The following is a 16,198-nucleotide window of genomic DNA, read 5'->3' as shown; positions in this document are numbered from 1 at the left end:
ACAAAGAACTTTGTAAAAATCTTACGAAAACAATGTAAAAGAGGATTGTTTAAGTTTATAAATTCGTTAGATGGTTTAAATAAATTTATTGCTTTGATGGTCCTTTTAATTCGGAGGACAATTACTGCTTCTGGACTCTCTACAATACACTACTTCAAAATTCTCAAAAAGACGTCTTTCAATTTGATTAAATGTACTTTAACATCTTTTTACATGAAAATAGATTTATTTTAAGCTTAATATCTATACCACACGGGATGATTTAAAATTCCCGAACGTAAACCTTTCATTTCTCAGAGGTAACATACCCTCTGCTCCACTATATGTCGTTTACATATCTAACGACGTGTGTTACGCTCATGTATGTTATCACTATAAAGACTTTATTAACAGGGTGCTTCTTAAACAAAAAAGGGCCAAACAGAGTTATGAGGAAAAAAGACTGAAATCGACACTATCAAAATTTGACGACAACCTTCACAATTTGGCACACCGATACTAACTAGTGACATGTTTTCTCGGTTTGAGATCTTGAGATACTAGTAAAGTCGTCTGATCTGTAATTTTACCGATAGTGTCATTTTGACTACTTGTGTGTGAATTCACATGGTGAGTGATGAATTGATAGCAGAAATTTAATTTAAAATAAAGGAAATGGGGAATATGATATTTTCACTTATTGGAATTGAGATAAGATTATTAAAAGGAGGCGGAAGGCACCAAAGGGGAAATTCAAAACTCATAAGTCGAAGAGAAACTGACAATAAAAACGCCATGTCAAAGACAATTATAATAAAAGACTTGTCACATCTCTAATAAAACAGTATATTATGTTATCATGACAACATCTATGAATACAATCACACAATACATTGATGACATTATTGATTTAAATAACCAGGAACTTTCTCTAAACATTTACAAATTATATATGCAGTATTAAATGGTCATATCTGAGTTTCAGTATACATGGTATAATGCTATTTTATTTTTTATTTCTATCTGTTTTAGATTTTATGAGGCTTCTATAACTACAGCAATACATCTGCCTGGTTATCCAACAGATTTCTGCTCTGTCAGCAGAAATGGTGAGTTTTTATTGACGTTGAAACAAATGCATTTAGAATACAGCCTAGACTACTTAAACATAAATATGTAAGCGGAGGTAATGCAAAGGATACTGTTGTCTCTGATTTTCACTAAAATTTTGTTATTTCCGAAAGTTCAAATTCAGTTCACATGGGAGAATTCTCTAGTATGTCGTATATCTGTTTCTACAACCTTATTATTTGAGGAAACAAACCATCTCTTTTTATGACACAAAGCTTGTTTTTTTTAATAAGTGTTGTACATGACAAAAATAAGTAATATCTTAAAGCTTTTTTCTCTTAGAATATATAATTTGATGTATGAAATCAATAACATTTTAGACTATCAATAAAGTTTATCATTGTTAATTTATTTTAACATATCAATAAGGGTGACTGGGGATTTGAAAGAAATCAGGGCACACTTGGTCTTCTTCCGACCGGATATAAAAGCCTTGGCTGTACAGTATATAGCCTAGCTCTCTGGTCAGAATGTCGACGATAAATCCGGTGTTTCTTATAGAGAGACAGAGCTACACTCTCTGAATGTTAAGTACATTTGCAACAACGGTTCGAGATTTTTATCATATTGACTGCAAGCCTTAGATAAAATTACTGTACTTATCCCTTCTACTCTCATTTTCCAGTGGCAGTTTAAATTAATTTATATCCCGGACGTCCTCTCTATTACTGTACCTATCTTTTGTATGTATTATTAATTTGTTCTCGTCCTAAACATGTTTGTAGTATTCGCCACTGTACTTTAAGCAACCAACAATCAATTTAAATAAATCAAACTAAGGGGATGTCCTTATATTGAGAAAAACTATCAACAATATGACTTTGTTCATGTAAACAACTACAGTTCACCATACAACCAATCTAAAAAAAATAGAAAACCCATACTGTATAGTAAGTTAAAAGAGGTACCGGATTTCAATAAGAAACTATAAAAAGGCAACACTAACAGTCGGAACTTTTAAACCCTGGCTTCAAGCAGCCACACGAGGAATTTTACAAAATATACAACAAACGGAGATAGTGTATACACACCAATAATACAACTACTCATTTCAAATCAAATGACATGGCGGAAAGCAACTATATGTCACCTTACGGCCTTCAGCAATACGCAAAACTCATACCGTTTAGAACTATGTTAAGCCCCGACATGAAAAAAGGAGATCAAAGTATGACAGATACCAAGCAACGACAACCACTTATTTACGGACTCCTGATTTGGGATAGGAACAGACATGACATAAACTGGGTTAAACATTTGTGTGATTCTACATTACCACCATTAACTCGTCAAATCGTTACTTTTTGTACTTGAAATCATTTCTGTTTTAACTGGTTGTTCTTGTAAGTGTATATTTATTTAGAGATTATTAAAAACAATTTTATATCGAGTCAACTATGTGTATTTCATTTTGCGAACATCAACAACATTCCTACTAACATGACATTTACATTTAGATTATTAAATTTGCAGCCAAAAAAATATGTTTTCATGTTTCCGTCTTGATCCAAAATAAATCAAGACTCTCTCGGTTTACCTATTATTGTTTGAAAATAACACCAATTAAACTGTTTTTCATTACATTGAAGGGGCTTTGGTGCCCGAGTACAATTCATGTATATCTTGCTTGTCAACACTGACGTTGTGAGCTTGAACCCCGCACGTTGTAGATGTGATCGATTCCAATATTAATACAGGAAGTTTTTTCTAGCACTAATTGTATATTTTTATTGTTGATATTCACCCCATTTGTACCAAGTGTTAGATTAGTTTTATTGATATTAAAGAAATTGGTATTTCATAACTGAAAATTGTATACACACAGCAGAAGAAGTATACTTAACAACAAAATTATTTTCATTTACCTGTGTATAATATGACGCAGGTTTCTTCAAAAGTGATGATTTTCTATAAATTGTTTGAAATTTCACAGTGATATCATACTTTAACTTTGTTTAAACCTGTTTATTTACTTTTGACTTTAATTATTTATCCCTTGTAATTTTTTATTAACTGTGTATTTGCATTCAGGTGTCACAGGTCAAATTTATTCGTTCATTGTGTGTTAATGTACGTTTTTTGATTGAGTTAAGCCTTCCAATTGATATTTATAATGTGTTTTTCTATGTTGTGATGTTTTACTATTGTTTCAGAAAAGGGGGAAGATTTGGTACCATTAAAACGTTTAATCCCGCTGCAAATGTTTGCACCTGTTCTAAGTCAGGAATCTGATTACTGTAGTTGTCGTCTGTTTATGTAGTTCATACGTGTTTCTCGTTTCTCGTTTTTATATAGATTAGACCGTTGGTTTTTCCGTTTGAATGGTTTTACACTAGTAATGTTTTGGAGCCCTTTATAGCTTGCTGTTCGGTGTGAGCCAATGCTCCGTGTTGAAGGCCGTACCTTGACCTATAATGGTTTACTTTTATAAATTGTAACTTGGATGGAGAGTTGTCTCATTGGCACTCATACCACATCTTCCCATATCTATATATGATTGTCAGTATTATTGTCGGAGGTCGGTGGTTATGATTACACATTTCGGCTTCCTCCACCTATAAAACTGAACGCCGTACACGTAAAATATTCTATCTTGATGACTGTGGCGTTTTACACAAATTAATGCATAAATCTTTTGAGGAGCACTTTTTCTTTGGGATTTGAAATGTAATGATGTCGCTTTATCTATTTCAATGACTAGTTATTTTTACTTTTCAGCTGGCTTTTTAGTTTCTTGGAGACACGATAAAGAAATAAGTCATAAGTATTCAAGACAGCATTTGTTTCATTTTTCCACTGAAGGTCAGCTATTAGGAACAATTCCATTTCTTGGTGATAGTCCGTTCTCATTTTTCCCAGTTTTTCTTGATGGAGATCCTAACATTCTGGAAAAGTATCCGGGCTATGGAACACCAGGGTGGTATGTTTACATGCGGGATGGACACGGAGGAATATTGTGTGTGAAACTACTGGATTTTTATTAAAGGCTTTATAACAATTCTAGTTTACATTAAACAAAAACGAAAAGGAATATGAAAAATGCCAAACCATATGTTATATATATTGGATTGAATTATTAGGGAATCCGTGATATAAGAATTGCATACAGACAATTTGATATAAATGTCTAAATGACATAATTAGATTATACAATTGTTTTATTTTGTCAATGATTCGCAAAGGAAACAATATTTAATAATAAACTCATTATAGATACCAGGATTAAATTTTGTATTTACGTCAGACGCGCGTTTCGTCTCCAAAAGACACATCAGTGACGCTCGAATCCAAAAAATTTAAAAAGGCCAAATAAAGTACGATGTTGAAGAGCATTGAGGACCAAAATTTCTAAACGTTTTGCCAAACACAGCTAAAGTAATAAATTCCTGAGGTAGAAAATCTAAGTATTTTAAAAATTCAAAAGTTTTGTAACACACAAAAATACAAAATGCAATACTAGAATTTACCCTTACACTATATTAATAAGTAAAATATATAGCTTTGCACCAACTTTGAATGATACCTTATGAAATCAATAACCAGTATTTCATTAATTGCTTTCAAATTGGCCAACAGCAACCATCCAATAAATTATTGTAACCAAATTAAAATTGTTGAATTTGTTAACAAACTCGATCAAATGAGACCATAAACACGACAATAAAAAGAGGTTTATTGTAAAACAGACACTGTTTTCTTCAAATGAACATAACAGAGTAGCAAAGAAGTGGAGTTGGCTTTTCATTTGATATTTTTAAATAAAACAAACCTCAATATCTATAAATAAAACAAACAATTCATTTACAAAAATGCATGTATTGCAAAAAACACATCAAACAACTGGCTTTTAAACTGAATACAAATTCTCAGACGTTACCTCATATACCTAAATATGTCACTTTATTTGATTGGTAAATTATTGCAAACAAATACTCTTTTATGGAGGCACCTCACATGCATGATCAAACAGAAATTACTCCACTAAATAATAGAATGTTCTACCCAATAAGTAGATTAAATTCGGAGTATTTGGCAAAACTTTTCGGAATGTTTTCTTTTCAATGCTCTTCGTACTTTATATGGCCTATTTTCTTATTGGAGCGTCACTAATGAGTCTTTATTAAAGACTAAAATTTTGACTCGCGTATAAAATGATAAGCCCTGAATCTTTGATGGGTTTTGTAGGCAACTATCCTTAAAACATTGTAAATGACCTCCTTCTTATATTTTAATAATAACGTGCCTTCTAAACTACACAAATATCTCGATACCATTTAAACATTCCTTTTTATTTTGGGGGGGGGCGGGGGGGGGGGGGGGGGGAGGGGAACTTTCCAAAAATGTTGGGCGGTGCTCCAAACTACACAACAATAACTAACCCTATCAAGAACACAATTTACAGTCAATGTGTCATAATATCCTTGTTAATATATGTCAGCGTTGTTTTTAGATACTTCAGGGTATCAGATTGTGAAATCATATGGCTGAAGGACAAGAGACCAAAACAATAATATCTTATCTATTCTAGTAGTTCAACAAGACTAACGTACTATGGTTCCATTATTATAATGTATATACAGATAGAAACTTGATTTCAATAATAGCGTTTGATTATGTGACTTGTTATGGACTTCCCCTTTTTGAATTTGGCTTGGATTCAGTATTTATTTGTCAAAGAAATGATCTACATAATGTAACAAACTAACCACATAAAATAATAAAGCAATAACATACCATAACGAAGTAACTTAATACTGTAATGAGGTAAGTACAAAACACAATTTTAATGTCACTGAAAACCACTACCCAATTACTAACACAAATCTAATTTTTAGAAATTTACCTGTGACGCGTCACTTTTTGTGGCGTTGATATAATCGTGTGACGCATTGTTCGTAATTCTTTTATGATGTTTTTGTGAACTGTCCTAAATTATTTTAGGTATTCGTTGTTATTCTGTGGTTAACATTGTGTACTATTATATTATTTATTTATGTAATTCTCTGTCCTGAGTGTGCTTGCATTTATTTGTACTGTAATCCTGGCATGTAATGTTGTCATTTGAACAGTATATTTAACATTACCATAAAGCGCGAGGTTTGGCTAGACACAAAACCAGGTTCAACCCACCATGTTTTCTTAAAATGTCCTGTACCAAGTCAGGAATATGGCAGTTGTTATCGTATAGTTCGGTTCTATGTATGTTGCATTGTCGTTTGTTTTTATTGCACTTCAGTGTCTCTGTTGTTTCGTTGTTTTCCTCTTGTAGTTGATATGTTTCCGTGGTTTTAGTTTGTAACCTGGATTTGTTTTCTCTCAATCGATTTATGTCTTTTGAACAGCCGTATACTACTGTTGCCTTAGTTACCCAACACATTTTGATGTTCCTATGTACCCTTATTCTGTCTTACTATATAATGACACCATGCAATTACTCCGTTAATATGTTGTTATTTGTTTTTTAAATGTCTGTATTACGCAGAGGAGTCGGGCTAGTGGTTGGTATGGTCCATTGTACAGTTTAAAAATGAAGTAATTTGTTTAAATTTTTAAGTATTATTCAATAAATTTTTGTCGGTAAAAGACAGGTTTACAATAGTTTTAAAAAATGAGATACATGTATAATATGTCACCACATAAGTTAAAAAAAAGAAAATGGCGGGATACATTTGTCTTTTATTTAATCATTGAAACAACAAAAACATGTGAAACCAAGAAAAAAAACGCCTAACATGCCGCAGTAAACAACAGTTGGAAAATCGATAACTTTCTGTCTTATCACAAAAATCGGAATATTGATAAATGCAAAAGAAATACATTGTAAATATGATATGTTTAAACTTTAATTCTTTATGTATGGGACATTTATTTTCGCTCATTATTTGCGGTAAAGATCTTTACCAAAATTAAATGTACAATTACCATTAGGGAAGTATTCAGTATTAAAAAGAGCTAAATAGTGTTAAAGCATTTAAAGTTTTGTATAGGACAATATCGAATTGTACACATTATATGTCACCTTCAGTGAAATTACGAATCAGTTATCCCTTTCAAATGTTGTTTCTAGCGTTATTTTGTAGTACATTTATTATTTTCTTCATAATCAATAACGTGGTCTATCTATGATACTTTAGTAATTAAAAATGCTCGAAAGCCGATACTTTGCATTATGTTTGGCTTTTTTATTAGCTGGTTTTGAAATTATGATGTGCTTAGTACCCATCCGGCGCGTAGAAACGTTGTCAAGTACATGGAATTTAAGGTTTATAGTTAAAGATACATTAATCTCATTAAATTGTCGATAGACTTTTGGATATTGAACCCATGATTAAAACAATTTGACCATACATCCTTGTTGAAATGATTATCAGACATTTATGTGACATTCGTTATTTTAAGAATAAAATACATGTAACAAATTGATGGTCTGGGATCTATCAATTAGTCCTTTCGTCCTATAAGAATGTTGTAAATTACTCATCACATATACTACTTCATATTTTGTCAGAAGATTTACAATATTTAACAATTTGTAACATTTGAACATTTCTGTTCGACCCCTAACTACTCTTTGCAGACAATTTGAATATTTCAATATGTGAAATAAAATGTATATCTTGTAACACATTTCTGCTGTACTGCTGAACAAAATGGCTTCATATTTGGTCAGCAGGTTGATGTAACGTCCAAAAACATAATAATTTGTCCTAGTCCAATATTTGTTTTCCGATACTTAGAATAATGATCTACAGAAAGGAATAGGACCAAAGGCATACTCCACATTGTACATCGAGACAACAAAAAAAACCGAAACAAGCAGATACACAACTACAAAACAAAACATAAAAAGGCAAAAATTGAGCAATGCAAAAAACCTTGGTTGGTCTTAGCCAGTGTAGATAAATTATAGTTCAATCCAATCGTTGATAATAGAAATCAGTATTTGTTAAACAGAATTGCAAAGGTTTATTTATGTCTGCGAATTGGAATTCAATGCGAAACGATTTAACGATGTAGTGCAACTTCATTTTATTTGTCTACAGACATCTTACCTAACAATGGTACATTTGGATTCTAAAACTGGATGATTTGATATTTCTCTAATCGAAACGATTCAATTTTCATATTTATAACGCGAGCTTTGCCGAACTTTTTACACCCTCGTATTAGCCAATATGGCATTTTTACGTGAAGTATACTAAATTGAAATAACATACTTTCCTCAGATATTGTTTTATTTCGAGCACTGCTGGTGTTAATTTTTATATGTTTCATATCTCTAATTACCTGTACGTTTTATCTTTAATAATAATTATTTTCGGTGAAATAAGCTCATCAACTTTTGAATGAATTTTTGAATTTTCAAATAATTTGATTACAAATTACACTGAAAAAACATCAATTGTCGATATGTGCATCTGGTGCAGTTAAATTGGTACGGGTTTGTGCTACTACTGAGTAGAAACCTCTACTGATGGACTATCCACGCAGATACATCATCATTCTTATACTCTACCTGAAGGTTTTTGAATCGGACAGAAATGATTATATATCTAATATGATATATGAATGGTTTTGCTGGGAACAAAACGTTGATCAAACAAAAAAAAATTATTTGAAACATTACTTTTCACGATGGGTACCACATGTGCAGCAGGATCTGCCTACCCTTGAAATTTGCCTTGGTTTTAGGTGGATTCGTGTTACACAGTGTTTTGTTTTCTATGTTGTGTTTTGTTTAATGTTGTTGATCTTTAGGTTTTTTGTTTTTTTTTTATTTGGATTGGCAGTTTATTTTCAACTAATGAGTTTGAATGTCCCTTTAGTGTCTTTTACTATTTTCTAGTATGAATAGAACAACCGTATGTTGTCTTAAACATATATTTTATTTGTACTTAATTAGAACCAGAATAAAAGTTCTCGACAAAGCATTGTATTCTACATGAATATAAGCATCGTACACATTTATGCTTTGAGACAAAATATAGTAATTATATATATACTGTAAATGATGCTTCATGCTTTAATAAACATGATAAATGTTTCAGAGTTTTTGTCATTTTGAAATTTGATTCACTCGACAAATGTCTCGCAGACGATCAACATGATCAAGGTTCCACACATTTGTTTTTAAATTAAAATCGTTCAATGCATTTTAATAATTCTACATCAACTATTTGTTTTTTCGTTACTTTTAATACAACACGAAAAAAAGTAAAATAAAAAATATATTTTGAAAAATTTATCACATAAATCGCATACAATTATGTTAACATGTATTCGTAACGGATTTGATGTAATATATATTATTTGTGTATTCGTCTTTACTTTGCAAGAGTTGGATATTTGACTTTTACATTGAAGTGTTATCAACACTTAATCTCATACTACCATCTGATAATGCTATACATAGTTTCTTGTAGAACATTTCCTCAGAGTTATACGGAGCTTCTATAGGTGGTGTGAATCAGATGTGAATACTAGAAAATCCCAAAAATCTTTTAGAGTACATACAATTTAAGACTCTTTCATCTTGCAAAACTATTAACACATTTGACTTTTCTACACTTTACACAAGTATTCCCCATTCCAAACTAAAAGACAAATTGAAAGAGTTGGTATTGCTTTGTTTCATAAAAAAAGTATGGACAACGTAGAAACAAGTATCTTGTCTTGGGGAGGGATAGAACCTACTTTGTAAAGAATCACTCTGATTCAAACAAAAAATTCTCTGAAACTGACATTATTCTCTCGCAAAATAATTCAAAATTTGGTAACTATGTTGAACGAATCTATCCCATCAAACTAGAGATAAGGGATACAGCAGATAGAGTTAAGTCTGCCTCATATCTTGACTTACATCGAGAAATTGACAATGAAGATCGGTTGAAAACAAAATTTTACGACAAAAGAGATGATGTCAACTTCCCAATAGTGAACCTTCCATTTCTATATAGGCAGCAACATTCCAGCAGCCCCTGTATACGGAGTATATATCTCCCAATTGATACGAGAATCCCAGGCTTGTATTTCCTATCATGATTTCCTTCATAGAGGGTTGATGCTCACAAGGAAGCTATTAAACCAAGAGTTTCAAATGGTGAAGTTGAATCATCCCTTTGTACATTTTACGGACGCCATCACGAGTTGGTTGACCGTTATGGAATAACTGTTTCACAGATGATATCGGATATGTTCCTTGTATACACTCCCCTTCCCTTTTCACGAATGTGACCTACCGAATTAGACTATTTACCAGATGTGTAATAAAATGAGCAACACAACGGGTGCCACATGTGGAGCAGTATATGCTGACCCTTCCGGATCACCTGAAATCACCTCCAGTTTTTTGTGGGGTTCGTGTTGCTTAGTCTCTAGTTTTCTATGTTGCGTCATGTGTACTATTATTTGTCGGTGTGTCTTTTTCTTTTATAGCCATGGCGTTGTCAGTTTATTTTCGATCTATAAGTGTTACTGTCCATATGGTATCTTTTGCCCATCTTTTACAAAGGACTTAGTTGAAATACATTCCCAATGCATAGCACTGGCTGATAAGTGATGGTATAATACTCAGATAGTAAAGTTGACGAAGGAAAGTAATTATAACAGAGGCTACGTATTGACACATCCAAAAATCATAGCAGTTTGATAATTTTTTAAAAACTTAATTTTGACATAGCTTAATGCTATGGAAAGACGGGTAATAGTTGTCAGTGAACTATAGACAACAAATGTAGGTGCTTAAAGGCAAAAAGGTTTACTCTTTGAATGTACAATGTTAATTTAGTTATCTGCAGACATGTGTATATTCTGATATATGATATACATTGACACATATATACATAAATAAACAGCCTTAGATAAAAGTGTTTGTGTCGTAACTCACTAGCGAAATGTTTAGAGATACCAAATATCCGTTCTAGTTGTACGTTTTTCGATTGTGACATTTTGATGGTAGGTGGTGCATGTGTAACGGAGACACTAACCATGATGACGCAGAGGTCTCGCTGTTCTTTATTTTTTTCCCTCACGATTAAGGAAGTCAGTTATTTGTTATTAGAGGAATAAATTGTTTCCACAATTAAATTGTGTTTACACAATTAAACCTTTGTGTATCACCACATTATTTTTTTTCGATATTGAAAGTAATTGTAATACGATGCGACATTACGATACAGGAAGTGTTTGAATTGAAAACTGCTTCAAAAAGTAGAACTTCTTTTTGTGTTTTGGTGGGGTGGGGTCCTTCATTTGTTTTGACATTTAAACCACTTTTCTCTATTTTTTTTTTTTTATTTTTGTTGATTTTGTTTTCCGATATTCCCAACTTTCTCCCATTGCTCTATTTGTAAATAAACAGTCTAGTACAATATTGTTTATCCAATAGTAAAATCTAACATCTCCTTATTCATATACGTTTTAGCATTATCAATAGAAATTTATCTTTATATTTGTATTTTGGGGCCCTTTAAAGCTTGCTGTTCGATGTTAGCCAAGTCTCCGTGTTGAAGACCTTACGTTGGCCTATAATGGTTTACTTTTTATACATTATGACTTGGATGGAGAGTTGTCTCATTGGCACTCATCAATTCCCTCCGTCTTCCAAAAATGTGATGTGGAAACTTGTCCATACACAAATACATCGAATTTACTGTACATTTTAGTAAATATAAATGACTTTTATAATGCTGCAACATTGATTCAGCGGAAATTAAGCCTACCTTTTTTTTTATTACCTTATTAATCGTCATTGATATTTCTTTTGTACATACATTGTATATAAGATATTCGGATGTTGCTAAGATCAATACATACAAATTTGATTTCACAGTTTCTTCAGAAATCAGTGAGCTATATAATAGACGTCATTTAAGTTTATCACAAACACCTCTGTTTATTTAGATAATCATTATTCTGGAAGTTATTCCAGTTTTTTTTAAATTGATTGTTCCTATTCTAAGTTCATAGCTGTTGATTATATTGCGACGTTCGAAAAGATTTTTTTAAAGAGGCGATGGCTAAAGTTTTCCTGGCAATCTGGACTTTTATCCTGCAAGCATGTAAGTAGTTTTGTTTTATCAGAAATTATACATAAAAAGTGCGATATTGATATTAATACCGTTTTCCTGTCAATATGATATAACATAATAGTATGAAGGTCTGGATGGGGGTTTACAGAATAAAGAATAATGGGGAAATACTACATTAAAAGGGCCAAAGTAACAAAGACTACAGAGAAAGAGGCAAGCAAAATACAGAATAGATAATACTGGGGTGTTTAACTAAAAAAATAATAGACAAAACATACATACATGTAATACATAAAGAATTGTGCAAAATGTCCGTTATCATCTTTTGATTTTCGTTGTAAATATAGTTCCTAGTGTAGACAGTGTGTTATATTTATACCCTTTCCAAACTGATTTCTTCATGTTCAATGCCTCATATAGCAAGAAGGATGATGAAACGACACCATTAAAAAAATGGGTCATGAATTTAGGTCCAGCTTAATAAGTTTAAAAATTAGTATTCCGGAAAGTAGTAATTAAGATTAAAGACCCCCTTTATATAAAATTGTCTATATTTTGAGTAAGACCTAATGACTTTTTCTATAGTTTTATAATATTTGTCCCAAAAGTAGTACACCACACTGTAACTATTATATTAAAAATTTCCATTTATTGTCTAAAGAAATTGTCAAAGTACGGTTTTCAACACGGAGCCTCTGCTCACACCAAACAGCAAGCTATAATGGGCCCCCAAAACTGACCTGTGTAAAACCATTCAAACGGGAAAAAACCAATGGTCTAATGTATATAAAAAACGAGAAACGAGAAACATTTATGAACAACATCAACAATGGACAACAACTAAACATCATGTTCCTGACTAAGGACAGGTGCAAACAAATGTGCAAACAAAACGTTTTAATAGGTACAAACCTTCAAACTTACCTGAAACAATAATGTAACACATTATACAATATCAAATGAAATGGCTTTATTCGATCAAAAAACATATGAAAACAAACAAGTGAATATACACTGAACGTATACATTTGATCTATGACACAATGTTAATACAAAATCAATAAAATAAGGGTTGAGATAATAAACAATTTCACAAAGTCAGCCATATCCTTGAACAAACTGCCGCCGTATACATGATATAACGATGTAAACCTTAAACAAAATGCCGCTAAATAATACTGTACACAGGTAAATGAAAATAATGTTGTAGAGTAATGGCGAACGGAAATATCTTTTACAAAATTTGCAGGAGTGAAAATGTTTAGTCATACCAAACATTATCAAAGCTGGTATAATTTATATAAATTACAAATAGAGAGACGAAATATAACTTTAAGAAAATAAACTATAAATGACAAAAAAAACAACATTACAAATTGTATCAACGGGACAAATTAACACGAAAGTACGATTTGAGAGTATCCGCAATTACTGAAAGCTAGCTAAAAGCCAAAAACAATTAATAATAAAAAAACGCATGCATTATAACTATATAGTTTTCCAAAGGCTACTTTGCTATACAAACATAAATTCCTAGTTTCTTGTGAAGTTAAATGCATATAGTTCTCTAATTACATGTAATATAATTGACAAATTTTCATCAGGTTAATGCGTATTTGTACAGTGTGCTCAATATGAAAAGGCTACTATGGTATATTTTTATAGTAATAAATCTAAGATTACGTTTTTTCAATATAAGATATAGGAACACTCAATTGCGACAGATAGATTTGCATGACAGTGAACACAGAAAAAATCGGATTATGTAGCGGTATAAAACCGAGAAACGTCATTTTCAAAAATTATAAGTTAACTAATACCGTCCTTTTTAAAAATGAGAGTAAATGGGGGTAATTTAGATTAGAAATAGTTAAGATAAACATGAATATCGGACTGGAAACAAAATCCAATAACCCCATAATAGAAATAAGAAGTTATGGTATGAGTGCTAATGAGACAAATCTCCATCTAAGTCACAATATGTAAAAGCAAACAATTGTAGGTCAAAGTACGGTCTTCCACACGGAGCATTGGCTCACACCGAACAGCAAGCTATATAGGACCCAAAATGATTAGTGTAAAAGAAATGAAACATGAAAACTACGGTCTAATCTATATAAAAAAAAACGAGAAACGAGAAACAATTATCAACCACATCAACAAACAACAACCACTGAACAACAGGTTCCTAACTAAGGACAGCTGCAAACAATTGCAGTAAGTTTTTTTTTATTTGTGTGATATTTGTATGTTGATTAATTCTTTTTTGTATACAGGTTTTTCAAAGACAACGCACATTAAAATGAATGATCAGGTTATCAACCTTATAGATTTTTCGAGGAAAAATTTAACAACAATGCCTGATGTTCTGCACAATTCTACAACAGATCTATATCTTCAAGGAAATTATTTACACGTGGTCTTTCCGGAAATCAAGAATATTAAAAAACATAGATTTGTCTGATAATAGGATTAGGTTTATTGAACAGGGAGCCTTTGATGGACTAGTTGAACTCTCCATTCTCAACCTTAGAAGTAACTTGGTAACTTCAAATTCTCTTTATGAGTATATTTTTCAAAGTTTAATTTCTCTTCAGGATCTAGTTATACATGATAATTTTTTTTACGATAATTATACATTTTTTTCAAACCGTAATATCTCGATTAAATCATTGGTCAAGTTACACATTGATTTGAGTAGACCATACCAAATAGATAAATGTCTTTGCTATTTATCAAACCTACAGGACCTTGAATTTTTTTAATTGCAGGGACTGACATATTCAGACAATTTATTTCAAAACTTAAAGTCTCTTAAAAAAGAAACATTATGGATTGATTCTGTGCTTTCACTAGCACCAAACACGATCATATCGTTTCCGAATTAAAAAACGCTAGGGATAGCGATACACACCGCTTGTGCTACGTACGACGTAATAAGCAACATATTTAATTCTTTGAAGATTTTCAAGGGTAGAAATATGACGGAAATAAGCATAACTGGAAATCCACATAGAGACGGATTTGTATTGGGCCATCCTCACTTTGCAGTACTTGAAAAAAATTGTCTACAAAAGTTAAACTTGGTGGGTGATAGTATACTTGGTGTAAGGTTCAATCCTTTTTTGAGATATAGACAAAAGGAGAATTGTTTAGAAGAATTAAATTTGTCCGATAATTTACTGTTCGATATCAAAGATAGCTATGTACTTGCAATTTGTGCGTTAAAGCATTTAAAAATAATCAGAATTCCACATGAGGTTGTTAAAGACAACAGAATAAAACGATCCACCAAAAATAACGTATCTTACTCGTTTTACCTTCCAAAAATATTAGAACAATTTGACCTCCATTCGCACGTTAAATCATAGAATAGGAGGAGCATTTCAAATATAACTATTATCAACGGTTCAAATTTAAAAGTTTTGAATATGGCTAATGTTACATTCCGGGATTGGAATGGTACGATTAATGGGATTGAAAATTTGGAGTATTTTGATATGTCAGGATTCAACTGCAAAGTTTTGGGTGTTAATCTTTTTTCAAATTTTCCTAAACTGACCACTCTCATTGCACAAGATGCCAATCTGGGAATCGGGTTGAATACCCTTCACAATGCCTCAGAATTTCTAAAGATGAATTGAGATCTTCAACACCTTGACCTGATGAAAAATAACTTAACATCTCTACCAGATGGCCTTTTTTGTCATCCTTTCAGACATAAGCTTTCTATCATATTGGACAGAATCAACTTACAATCCCTTCCGAACTTTCCGTCAAAACAAAATAAGATTAAACTTATCAGTCTGAAGTACCATAGATTTTCGTGTCTAAGCGAAGACGATATGGCTAAACTTAACATTATTAAACCTTCCAGTGTATTTCTTTGTGGAAATCCGATTGAATGCTCTTGTAATACACTACGTTTTCTTAAATGGGTGCACAATTCAGGTCTTATAAGTGATGTTGATGAAATAGAATGCGTCATGCAAACTGGGACTCTCACAATTTTGTCTCAATTCTTTCGAAATCTAAACAAATTTGAAATCAGTTGCAAA

At 31.9% G+C, this 16,198-nt stretch overlaps 2 protein-coding genes across 15 annotated transcripts in view; both read left to right on the top strand.

Moving 5' to 3' along the window:
• Positions 1 to 4,329, top strand: part of LOC127711415 (uncharacterized) — a 39,381-nt gene extending 35,052 nt beyond the window's left edge. For both annotated transcript variants that reach the window (XM_052217456.1, XM_052217455.1), the window contains exons 18-19: positions 1,012 to 1,088; positions 3,829 to 4,329. In XM_052217456.1, the coding sequence (XP_052073416.1) occupies positions 1,012 to 1,088; positions 3,829 to 4,094 (343 nt within the window). In that variant the 3' untranslated portion in view covers positions 4,095 to 4,329. The remainder of the gene's footprint in view (positions 1 to 1,011; positions 1,089 to 3,828) is intronic.
• Positions 1 to 16,198, top strand: part of LOC127711413 (transient receptor potential cation channel subfamily M member-like 2) — a 550,384-nt gene that overhangs the window by 455,304 nt on the left and 78,882 nt on the right. The window lies entirely within an intron of this gene.

Source organism: Mytilus californianus, unplaced genomic scaffold, assembly GCF_021869535.1.
Source record: "Mytilus californianus isolate M0D057914Y unplaced genomic scaffold, xbMytCali1.0.p SCAF_8, whole genome shotgun sequence".
NCBI classification, from domain to species: domain Eukaryota; kingdom Metazoa; phylum Mollusca; class Bivalvia; order Mytilida; family Mytilidae; genus Mytilus; species Mytilus californianus.
The sequence above is the reverse complement of the archived record's forward strand: the minus strand, read 5'-3'. Positions and strand labels throughout refer to the sequence as shown.